General features: G+C 42.8%; 1 protein-coding gene across 2 annotated transcripts; it reads left to right on the plus strand.

Annotated features, from left to right (window-relative positions):
* Positions 1,311-10,716, plus strand: SLC30A10 (solute carrier family 30 member 10). Of its 2 annotated transcripts, XM_021392826.1 has the most exons (4): positions 1,311-1,839; positions 2,053-2,136; positions 5,388-5,627; positions 6,360-10,716. In XM_021392826.1, the coding sequence occupies exons 1-4, from the start codon at positions 1,350-1,352 to the stop codon at positions 6,833-6,835; spliced, it is 1,290 nt and encodes a 429-aa protein (XP_021248501.1). In that variant the 5' UTR covers positions 1,311-1,349; the 3' UTR covers positions 6,836-10,716. The 2 variants fall into 2 exon arrangements, 1 of the variants encoding a protein (XP_021248501.1); XR_002437372.1 differs by lacking the exons at positions 1,311-1,839; positions 2,053-2,136; positions 5,388-5,627 and adding an exon at positions 5,770-5,857 and having other exon boundaries at positions 6,360-6,443.

The raw sequence follows: 11,347 nt of genomic DNA on the forward strand, positions 1-11,347 counted from the left end.
CTATTTCTTCAAAGCAACTGTGATATTTTTGTGTTTTTGAAGTGAGTTCCGGGCTCTGACACGTTATACTTTTCAAAGAGAATTAATGTCTACTTTGCACAGGAGGATTAATGATGTTCCAGCTAGCGTTACACCCAGTCCTATTGTCCGCTGGTAATTCATTCCAGTTCTATGCAGCTGCAGTGAGTTGGGATTCAGTGATATTTCTGATTGTAAAGTGCCAGAGGCAGCATTTACTGTTATTAGTTACATCAAAGAAGATCTAGTTTGTCATCTTTTAAACTTCCTATCACTTGTATATATTTTTATTCTTTCTCTTTTTTTTTCTTCTAGTTCATTTATGCTGCTTTTTTATTTGGCACTACTGTTTAAAATCTCTCACTGTGTGTTGGTAGATTTAACGTTACAGCTGCAGTGTGTGTTGTTGTAATTACACTACCTGCTCCCACTACTGTGCTTGTCTTTACAATAAGCTTTTCTTGAAAGACTTCTTTTTGGCATTTCTTTTCTGAAGTCAAATGGGATAAAACACTGTGTGAGCACCCCAAGTCCTGTTTGGGATCGCTGTAAGCCCGGTGGCATTAGCTGTTGTTTTTTGAGGATGGAGTAGCTGAGGGTGGCCTAGTCTCCTGGGACCTCCTTTATTCAGTCACCTGGCTGCTCCTATCACTTTCAAATGCTGTATGGTCACCAGGTTTTGTCTGACATTTGTTGTGCCCAAAAATCACCGCAATGAAAAAGCGTAGAGTTAGAAGAATCATGGAATGGCTTAGGTTGGAGGGGACCATAAAGATCATCTAGTCCCCCAGCTGTGGGCAGGGCTGTGCCCCCTTGAGCTCAGGCTGCCCAGGGCCCCATCCAACCTGGCCTGGAGCGCCTCCAGGGATGGGGCACCACAGCTTCTCTGGGCAGCTGTGCCAGAGCCTCACCACCCTCTGAGTAAAGAATTTCTTCCTAACATCTAACCTAAATCTCTCCTCTTTCAGTTTAAATCCATTCCCCCTTGTCCTATTACTATCAGACCACGTGAAACGTCGGTCCCCCTCCTGCCTGTAAGCTCCCTACAAGCACTGGAAGGCTGCAATGAGGTCTCCCCGTTGCCTTCTCTTCTCCAGGCCGAACAAGCTCCCGCACGCAGCGCCGCGACCCCCTCCCCACAGCGGGGCAGCCCGCGGACTCGCGGCTGCTGCCCCCCGCGCCCCGACCCCATTGCGGCGCTCCCCCGGCCCGGCGAGGCGGAGCGGGGCGGCGGGCGGGGCCGGGCGCGGGGCGGTGCCTGGCGGCGTTAAGGGCCGGCGGGGGCCGCGGCGGCGCTCCTAGCGCGGAGAGGGGCGCCGGTGTCCGCCGCCATGGGGCGGTACTCGGGGAAGACGTGTCGCCTCATCTTCATGCTGGTGCTGACCACCGGCTTCTTCGCGGCCGAGCTGGTGTCGGGCTACCTGGGCAACTCCATCGCGCTGGTGTCCGACTCGTTCAACATGCTGTCGGACCTCATCTCGCTCTGCGTGGGGCTGTCCACCGGGCGCATCGCCCGCCGCTCCCGCCGCGGCCCCCGCGCCACCTACGGCTACAGCCGGGCCGAGGCGGTGGGGGCCCTCAGCAACGCCGTCTTCCTCACCGCCCTCTGCTTCACCATCTTCGTGGAAGCCGTGCTGCGCCTCGCCCGGCCCGAGCGCATCGACGACGCCCAACTGGTGCTCATCGTCGGTGCCTTGGGCCTGGCCGTCAACCTGGTGGGGCTACTCGTCTTCCAGGACTGGGCCGCCTGCTGCCGCCGCCGCCGCCCCAAGACCCCGACAGGGCGGGAGGTCGGGCCGTCGGACGGCACCACCGAAGCAGGTGCCTCTCGGCTGCACCCCGCTTTCCCCGTCCTGCTGTCCCCCACCCCGAGTGCAGTCCCGCGCCCGTCTCACCTTGTACTTTGTGCTGGGGGAGGGAGCGCTGGGGCTGTGCTTGTTGTTTCCTTCTGAAAAGAACTTGGTTGTGAGAAAGTTGATGTTTTTTCTGTTTGTAGAACTTATACACAACACAGCGTTTCTTCTTTGAATGCAGGTGAATCACCTAATGACCAAAAAAGCCCTGAGGAGGGGTCTGGGAGGAAAGTAGAAAAAAAGTCCGAAGCTTTGAACATCAGAGGTATGGTAACTAATGCTGTCTTAATGTTAAACACTTGCAGGCTTCCATTTAATTTTTCCCATATACTGGTATGAAATGCAGCCTAGGAGTCTTCTGGTTAGCACGACGGTCTTGGTTGTGTGAGATAACAGTGTAACAGCAATTGGTGTGTTGCTGGCTTGGCTCTGAATGATCGTGCTGTGATTCTTTAGAAGGCTGCAGCTGAGCTGTGATTCTGTCAGATGGAGGATTTGTATTCTGGGTGGTGCTGTGTGGAGCCATGAGTTGGACTTGATGACCCTTGTGGGTCCCTTCTAGCTCAAGATATTCAGTGGTTCTGTGATCCTAACTTTTTGAAAAGGAGGCAAAGCTCCTTGCGCTGAGCACAAGATGATGGAGACCATATAGGAAGGTCAAGCAGGCATTTCACGAGGCTTTTCTTTGAAGTCACTGCATGGCTAGGCAAGCAGTTTTCAACTTCTAAACGTTTTTGGGCAGAAAAAAGAATTTCTTTAAATCCCACTGTTAGTAATCCCAAGGTTTTCAGTCAATATGAGGAGAAAGGTGCTGAAACTGGTAGCTCTGCATGTGTTTTTCCAGGTCCTTGAACTATGAACCTCTCTCTGAGAGAGGCTGGGGCAGAGTCAGCCCCCTCTGTGTCATGCTTTGGCAGCTCTCTTGTTATCTGCAGAGAGAAACATAATGGCTATTTCTGGGGATAAATTAACCAAGTCTCTTTGTATAGGTGTTTATATGCATACGTATTCACATACCAGTTTCTCACAGGACCCAAAGTAGTATATTTCATAATGACTTGTCCTCCAAGGAAAGGGCTGTTACAAAGATGAAAGCAGACTGGTAATTTCAGGGTTCCGATGGTGACATATCAGCATCTGAGGAGATGCGATATTCCTCTAGTACCACATGGGTTGACGTCACATGAATTCAGCCCAAGAGGCTGTCATGGCAGTCATGCACTCAGCTTTTAGGTGTGTGTATCTGTCCTTCAAATGTGTTTTAAGAGTTATGCAAATGTGTGTGCAGAGGAAGACACCTGGCAAACTACACCACGTGCTAGAGGAATGTTTGCCTGAATAGCTAGACATAAGCATTACTGGATTTTATGGCATTAGGGTGCTAAGAGTACTGGAGCAGACTGTCGTCTTCAGGAGTGGAGAAGAGGAGAATAAGAAACCAATGAGTATATTTTAGGAAAGTCTTTACTTGTCTGAACAGTAGTATTTCAGTATTCTGATGCTGAAGAGAGTCAAAAAAGTCTGAAGGATAAGGAGGTTTGGATTGGTTATTTTAAGATACTGGTGTTTGATTTGTAAAAAGAGAATTATTCAAAATCTGCTTTTGTTTTGCTGCTGGAAGTTAGCTACATAGCTATAATCACTTGGTAAAAAGTTTGAATGTTTTAGAGTCAGGGCCTCCCTGAAAAGCGTGGCTGGGCAGAATGGTTGGCAGAGGAATGGCTTCCTTGGCTGTAAAAATGGTAGGAACAGGAATCCAGACATTCTGCATAGCTGGATTAATTACTGTAGTCTAAGATTATTCCTTTTGCATCTTGAATATATGCAGAGTAGTTCAGACTTTGCCACACAAGCTGTTGGGAGCTGTGTTATCTGTAGTTTCATCATATCTTAACAAAAAATCTTTTTCTATTTTATAGCCATAGCTTTGGTGGCCTATGGAAATGGGTTCATTGTATGATACATAACCACACCGTCTGTATTAATCACGTTAACTCTGCCAGTCGGATCAAAAAGCATTTTCCAAATCCAGTATACTCAATTGTAATAGCACTTTGATGTGCTTACTTTATTTCCTAATTTGAAAAATGTCTTCCTGAAACACTTTCTCATTCCTTTAGAGCTCAGCTCTCTTGTTAGTTACCTTAGAAATTGCATCCTGCCTATCCCTCTTGTTAGCGCAGCAGCTGAGGGCACTTGCTGAATCCAGATTATTTTATAAATGAAAGAGGAAACACTGCAACACTGTTACGGCCAGTAAAACTGTGTGGGAGTTTGCCAAATGGGGCAGAGCACTCCTGTCTCCAGCAGAAAGAGCTGGATTCAGTGCGAGTTTTACTTTCTTATCTTATCCCAGTGATTCCAAGGAACTCTAGTGACTATTGCCTGCGTTCCTCGTGCCGAGGGTGTGTGTTCCTGCCCAGAGCTGGCATGAAGCAGCAGCAATGGACATGGTTCTAGCTCTAAAGAAGCCCAGTGCTCAGCATCATAAGAGCTTGAGCTCTTAGTTGCATTGCAGATGGGTTTCAGAGGGAGACTTTTGCAGCATCTCTAGCCTGGAGGGAGGGATTACACTGGAGGGCAGCTTTGGAAAGTGCTCATATTAGGGATGTTAAAAGGAATTTACCTGTTTTGTTCTGTCACATACTCTGAATAAAAAGTAGAGTCGAAGAAATTAACCTTGTATTTAGAGATGCTACAGATTAGGCGTGGGTTGCAATGAAGTCTTGAGTCTGAATGGTAAAGACTGAGGAAAAATGGAATGTCTTCTGGTAATGACAAGGGGCGGCAAGATAATGGAGAGTAGTGAGAAAAAAAATGAAGCACAAAGGAAGTTCTTACAGTGTTGTAACTTTGTAGCAAGAACACTGCTTGGTCATCACACTTGAATTACAGCTAAAAATGTGCTATTACAGGACCTGTTTGTCTTTACCTTGAGTGCAGCTAGCTGTTGAACCAGATTCTGATCTTTTCTTGAGTCTGAGGGCTAGTAGTGTTAGTAGGACAAGGTTTAAAACTAGTAATAGAGTTTGATCCAAAAAACTGGAGTATGGGGGTCACTTGAAACCATAAGAATGGATACTGCTTAGGTTTCACTTTGGTAATTTTTTTGAGGCTTCAACAGAATAGTAGAAACTGATGGAGGAGGATAATTATTACTTACTGGATGTGGTCTCTGGATAACTTAGCTTCCAGGGTAGGACTAATAGGGTTTAGTCATCAGTTTTTAATTGAGAATTGAGATTGAATGTGCCAGGATCTCTTAATAATCTGCAGGCATTTAGACGAAGACACGTTATGTTGCCATGGCATTGCAGTTGAACCACAGTTGCTAGCGTACCCTGGTAATGCATCCCATTTAGAGAGCTGTGGTTCAGAGTCAGTGTTTTCCTTGCTGTGTTGTTCTCAAAGCTGGCATTGAAAACTCTAGTTATGATATGAATGCTTGGAATATTGCACCTTTTTTAATAGGGCTGAGGGGAGAAAAAGACTAATGGAAATTGTCCTTTGTTTCAGGTGTTCTTTTGCACGTTATGGGAGATGCGCTTGGATCTGTTGTTGTGGTAGTCGCTGCTACAATCTTCCACGTGCTTCCTCTGGAGGCTAATGCTCCCTGTAACTGGCAGTGCTACATCGATCCAAGCCTGACAATAATTATGGTGTTCATAATCTTGTCTTCGGCGTTCCCACTTATCAAAGAGACCTCAATTATTTTGTTGCAGATGGTTCCCAAAGGTGTTAATATGCAACTACTGAGTAAGTCACATTTGTTGTTGAAATGCTATTAATTTTAATGATATATTTCAATGCATATGTTATTTCTGGAATGACGTGTTTGGATTATTTACTCATAATAGCTCTAAATTCTCCAGAACTGTGAAATAGTCGCATGCCTGTATCCTAGCAACGTGACTCAAATCTCTCTGGATTAGTTAAAGCATGTATTTTGAGAATGTGGTACTCCAACAACACATCAAAAATACCAGGTCTTGAGCTGCTAATGCTTTGTGTGGTGTAATTGTGAAAGAAACTGCATTGAATTATAGTATCTCCCAACCCTGCAGCAGCAGCTTCTGAAAGTCTTCCAAAACAACTTAGAAAATTCCATTAAGACTGGTTACTTTTGTAGCTCTCTGGCACTGTTTGCACTGTTTAGTTGTAGTGTAGTGGGTCTTTCTGGAATTCCAGCATGCTGAAGGCTGAACAAATCAGAATATATGGGCCTTGGCCAAGAAAGTGCTGCTCCAGCACTGCTGCTACAAACTGAAGGTAAATGGCCGTTGGGCAGAGATGGTCCCAAAAAGAAGGCAAGGGCCTGCTTATGTGTTTACCTAGGGTTTGTGAACCAAAAGCAGTGGGTAGGAGATGCCTTTCAAAGAGCTATACTTAAGAAAATACTGCTTGGAGACTGCTGCTTTTGGATTAAGTGCTCAACGAGAACTAGCCAGCACACCAAACATTCTAACACCTTTCTCTTATGTTTTCCAGCTGACAGGCTAGCTCGCATCCCAGGGGTTAGCAGTCTTCATGAGGTGCATGTGTGGGAGCTTGCAGGAGGCAAGAACATTGCTACTCTTCATGTCAAGTGCCAAACCCCTACTGATTACCAAGATGCTGCCTATAAAATCCGGAAGGTTTTCCATGAAGCAGGGATCCACTCTGTGACCATCCAGCCCGAATATATTGACCACAAGACCTCCAGTCTCCTGTGCAGCTCACCTTGTATCTCAAAAGCTTGTGACTCTCAGCTCTGCTGCAGTCAACAGGAGGCACCGCTGGCTAAGACTAATGGCTATACTGAAAAAAATGATAGCTGCCTTTCTGCACAGCGTAAAGACAATGGTTCAAGTAAAAGTGATGTTGAAATCCGTATTGACTCTCCACTGACAGAGAATAGTGTTAAAGACATGAAAAATGGCGAAGTGTCTGATGACAAGTCACAGTTGAGCAGTACACGATTTTAAACAATTCTGTCTACTCTGCAAAGTGTTTTCATAGAATAAAGGTGTACAGGCAGGAAAGTGTCTCAGCAGTGGTTGTAGCGGAAGGTGGTATGGCAAAAATATTTCTCTGCTTTAGCTGTAAACCAAAATACACCTAAAAAGCTTGTATCTGAGATGAGGCTTAATATTTCCATAAAAGGTGTTGCATTCATCTGAGATTTTTTCTGATACAGCCTAGCACAGTTCCTTATCAAACTGTGTATGTTCCTGTTGCTTGAGTGGGTGAGGTGTATTGCTGTCTACCTTGATGCTTGCAGTGTACGGCCAGTGCCACTGGGAATGAAAATGAACTGCTTCCTGAGAGCTCTGTAGCAAGTTGATGATTGTACTGGGCTGAAGTACTGTATGTTTGTAATGGACTTGAGTAGAGATGTTTTACTGATCCTCAGAACCCACTTTGCATAGCCAGTACCTTGTGCTTCTGAAGCTTGTGAATGAAACTAAGGGTGTCTGACTGATGGAAGGGAGAGCACTCAGGAATAGTTGGCTTGCATTATTTTCTTGCCTCCTGTATTTAGGGGCGGAGCAGGAGATGGTCTTGCTTCTCTAGCAGTGATACTGGAACCTTAGCCTAATCACAGATACACGATGCTAAAGAGCATGCATTGTGTCATGAAAGTAAGAAATTACTAGCCTTGTCTGTACTGATTCTAGCAAATGAAAATGCAGGCAATCATCCAGTTAACTTTTGATCTAGTTCACCGCTGTGATTATGCAACTCGGTTCTTACCCCTGCTCCTCCCAAACAACAGAAGTTAAAGCAGACACGACGTTAATTCATTATTATGTGGAGCAGTTGTGGTGTATTTAATTCTGAGCGTCTGTCCTTATCTGTGCTGAATAAATAAGCTAATATGCCTATTATGAATAGTTAAAAATCTACAATTCTATTATTAAGACACAATTTTATATTCATTGAGAAATTCCATTTAAAGTTTTATAAAGCAGCATTATAACTTAGAGGGAGTTTTTTTAATTTTGAAAAATATATAAATTGGGAGCTTTTCCTATTTTAGTCTCAACTATTTGGAAAATTCTAAGCCCTCTCCTTGCCAAGAGGTTCATTTTGAGGTATTTGGTGAAGCAGTTCCACTGTCCTTTTGGCTTTTTTTTTTTTAAAGACGTGCAAGGCTGCTTTAAGGAAAACAAGATGACATGCCCAGTCACCAAATGTTGGATTTTGGTCAGGACTTCTATCCAGGTTTTTGAGAGAGGGGGACCCACTACCTAATCCACACTGAGTGCAGTTCTTAGACTCCAGAAGCTTTCAAATAATTTCTTCTTGCTATTGAAAGCAGCTTTTCAGTGCTCCATGTGGCCTGGACAGGCTATTTAGCTAGCTATTCATGGAGACACCTTTATAAAATAGTGGTGTCTTTAACTCAGGGACAGCTTAGTAGAAAGGGCAAATCGATTTCCTGCTGGGCTGGGAAAATACCAGGGCCTCCTTGTAAGGCTGGCTTGGAAGCAGACAGCTCCTTAATAAGGAAGATTACATGAAATCAACACATAGCAGGGTATTTTGCTGCTTGGAAAATTGTATTACTGGAGCAGTGTGTTAACAGTTTGAATAGCACACTTCTAGGTTTGTATTTACCCCTTTTGAGCAGTTCCTGGCTGAATTAATGTATTTATAGCCCTTTTATGGTAGGTTTGAATTATAAAAATTGAACTATATCCTAATACCATTGATCCTCCATTCTGTTTGATCCCGTTGGCGGGATTTTGCTTTGCAGCTCTTGTGCAAATTGATGAAAATCAGGAAGCATTTCAAGAACTGCTCTGTCCTTTGAGAGCATGCGGAATGAAGTAAGACAGCCCTTACTTCTGGTTTCTTGTCCTTGTTTTCATCTGTGATGATGTCTAAATGGAGGGGCTTAGATCTCAATAACAAAGGCATTTATAGATTTATTTTCTGAGAACTGGAATAGAAGGCTCCCAAAATATCAACAAAATCTGTGCAGGAATTTACAGCTCAGATACCCTCTAAAGCAAGCACCCTTTCTTAATTATGCATTTGTCTCTTAAATCAGGTAATCTTTTTATATACACATTTTATTAAATGGTTTGAAGATGGAGAGTCAGTATTGTTTTACTCTGGAATTAGAGAGGGTGAGCATGTGTAATGTTGGGCATTTGACAAAATGGACCATTTTTTCATTATCTTTCCAGTGTTTCTTAAAACAGTGGTTATCTATTTTTTAAGTTTTTGAAGTTTGTAACCTGAAAATACAATGAAGTAACATTCTTAAACAATTTTTCTTGTCTGGTTGAATGTACTGTAAATAAATAGGAAAATACCAAGGACTGTAGAAATCTTCAGGTCTAGAAAACAAGCAGATTAAAAAACATAAACGAAACAGTTTTATTAGCAAGCGAAATCAACAGAGCTATGTTGCTGATGAGGCGACCCTTGCTTTTTTCATGCAGGGGCTGTCAGGGTACCCAGCAAAGGATTTGACCTGGTATCCCTGCCTTCCTTTCAGCCCAGCAACAGAATATTTGTCTCCTGTTTTAAACATAGGATAGCTAGGCTCTGCTGGGCGGTCCCTTTCTGTTTTGATAGATGACATCATTCCAATCAGTGTGTATTTTGTATTGGCTAATTTCCCTTAATTTCTTGGCATTCCAATTCTCTTGAAGTATGCTTACCTCATTTTGAAGTACAATACACTTCAGTATTTGCACTTATTTATGGGCACTTATTCTAAATTCAGCTTTGTAGCGTATTGCATTGTCATAAATTCTCCTACTGTAAATTCAATTACTGTTTTTCTTCAGTAACTCTCCAAAGTGCAAATCTTGCCTTTGCTCTTCTCTGTCAAGAAAAATAATATGGCCTTTTTTTTTTTAGCAGTGTTGTCTTTTTTTCAACCAAGTTTTCAGTCACTTTTCTGTCCTTTCAGATCCTTTTCTTGACTTGTAACTAAACCATTTTTTTCCTTCTCTTCATGTTCTTATTCTTTATCTTTACAATAAAAGTAGATCAATTTTGCTATCCTTCTGGTCATGGACATGTACCTATAATATGATTTATAAATACCTCTTTTATGTACTGGTTTAATTTTTGCACTTCACTTTATACAAGTACACCCACTTTGATTTTGCTGTGTGAAGTACTTTATCATTGCAAACTGATTGTTGACCTTGTTTAGTTCTTCCTATGCTTTCATTTTCTCCTACCCTACTTTAATGCTTTCCTTCCTGAGTGTTCCCTTTTATTCGGAAGCCAACGTCTGTGGATCGATGACTTGATGTGAGCTGTTCCAAGGAATATTTCATGTCCTTTGGTCTGTGTAGAAGTGTGTTGTCTAATGAGTCATCTGATTGAGATTATTTATATTTAAATTCCCCTGCACTCCACTTGAAACATCTTTTTAAAGAAAGTTGATTTCTGAACCTGAGAAGGTATAATGAAATCAGTGGTGTCCATCAGTCTTTCATTAACACCTTAGGGGAAAACTTGGATCTCTCATTAGAAAGCGAGTAAAGGGGACAATTCTGAAAAGGTAATCCAAGCACGATGGAGATTTCTATAGGTTTTTCTTATTCTGCTGTACAGTGGGAACAGTTTCTGTTAAATATTTTATTTAAATAGTGATACCTTGGTTTGAGGATGTCACTCTATGAAGTTGTTACACTTATGGAGTTATGTTGCTTAAAACTTCTTCCAGTTTTTCTGTTCATGATGTGATTTAAATAACGTGCCAAAATGTAATTTCCATGATTGCTTAATCAATGAGTTGTAAATCTTGCTATGGTTTTATTAACTGTTAGTGAAAAACTTAAAGTTTTATGTACAGTTATATTTTTTTCCAAAATGAAGTTTGAATGTGTTGTAAATAAAGTGCATTTTTAAATAAACCTGTTGTTCTGCTTAATGTATGGTAGTAATGGAGAGCTGCTGTCGGTTTGGACTACTTTGAGACCTCTGAGTAAAGTTTCCTCTTAACACACGAGCTTATTAATGTAAATTTTGTAATGCATTTGGATGAAAAATGGACAGACATCCAGAAACTTTTCATTTGCGAGCAGTCCAGCCTCTTCTAACACAGGAGTGAATTTTTAGCTCACAGTAGAGGTTCTAGATGGGTATCTTGGCTGCAACCTAATGCAGATGCTGTGTTGCTACCCAGTTCTGCTAGTTGATGCCTGCTGATTTAGTGTTTAGCTTCTCCCCAGATCTCCTGCTTTCTCTGTTGTCAGATATGTGATATAAGATACTAGGAATTCAAAGCCTTCTCCTCTACACTGAGGCCCTTACTCTGTATCTGTGTCCTCCTTGTGCAGAAGATTTTTTTTGGCATGGTATATGTGTGGGTTTAGTCATATACCTGTCTGTAAGAATATTTCAGGAGACTGCTTTGGGTTCCCCACAACTGGGTGCACAGTATCTATCTTCAAATTGTTTCTGATGTGGTGGAGATCCTGACCTACTCTGAGGTTGTAGTAGGAAGTGGGGAAATGCTGGTG

The sequence above is a fragment of the Numida meleagris genome, chromosome 3, assembly GCF_002078875.1.
Source record: "Numida meleagris isolate 19003 breed g44 Domestic line chromosome 3, NumMel1.0, whole genome shotgun sequence".
Taxonomy (NCBI): Eukaryota; Metazoa; Chordata; class Aves; order Galliformes; family Numididae; genus Numida; species Numida meleagris.

Excerpts from the sequence above, each read along its gene's own strand:
- SLC30A10 (XM_021392826.1), top strand. The coding sequence starts at position 1,350 with ATGGGGCGGTACTCGGGGAAGACGTGTCGCCTCATCTTCATGCTGGTG. Across the intron at positions 2,137-5,387 it reads CGAAGCTTTGAACATCAGAG|GTGTTCTTTTGCACGTTATG; the intron begins GTATGGTAACTA and ends CCTTTGTTTCAG. Across the intron at positions 5,628-6,359 it reads TGTTAATATGCAACTACTGA|CTGACAGGCTAGCTCGCATC; the intron begins GTAAGTCACATT and ends TATGTTTTCCAG.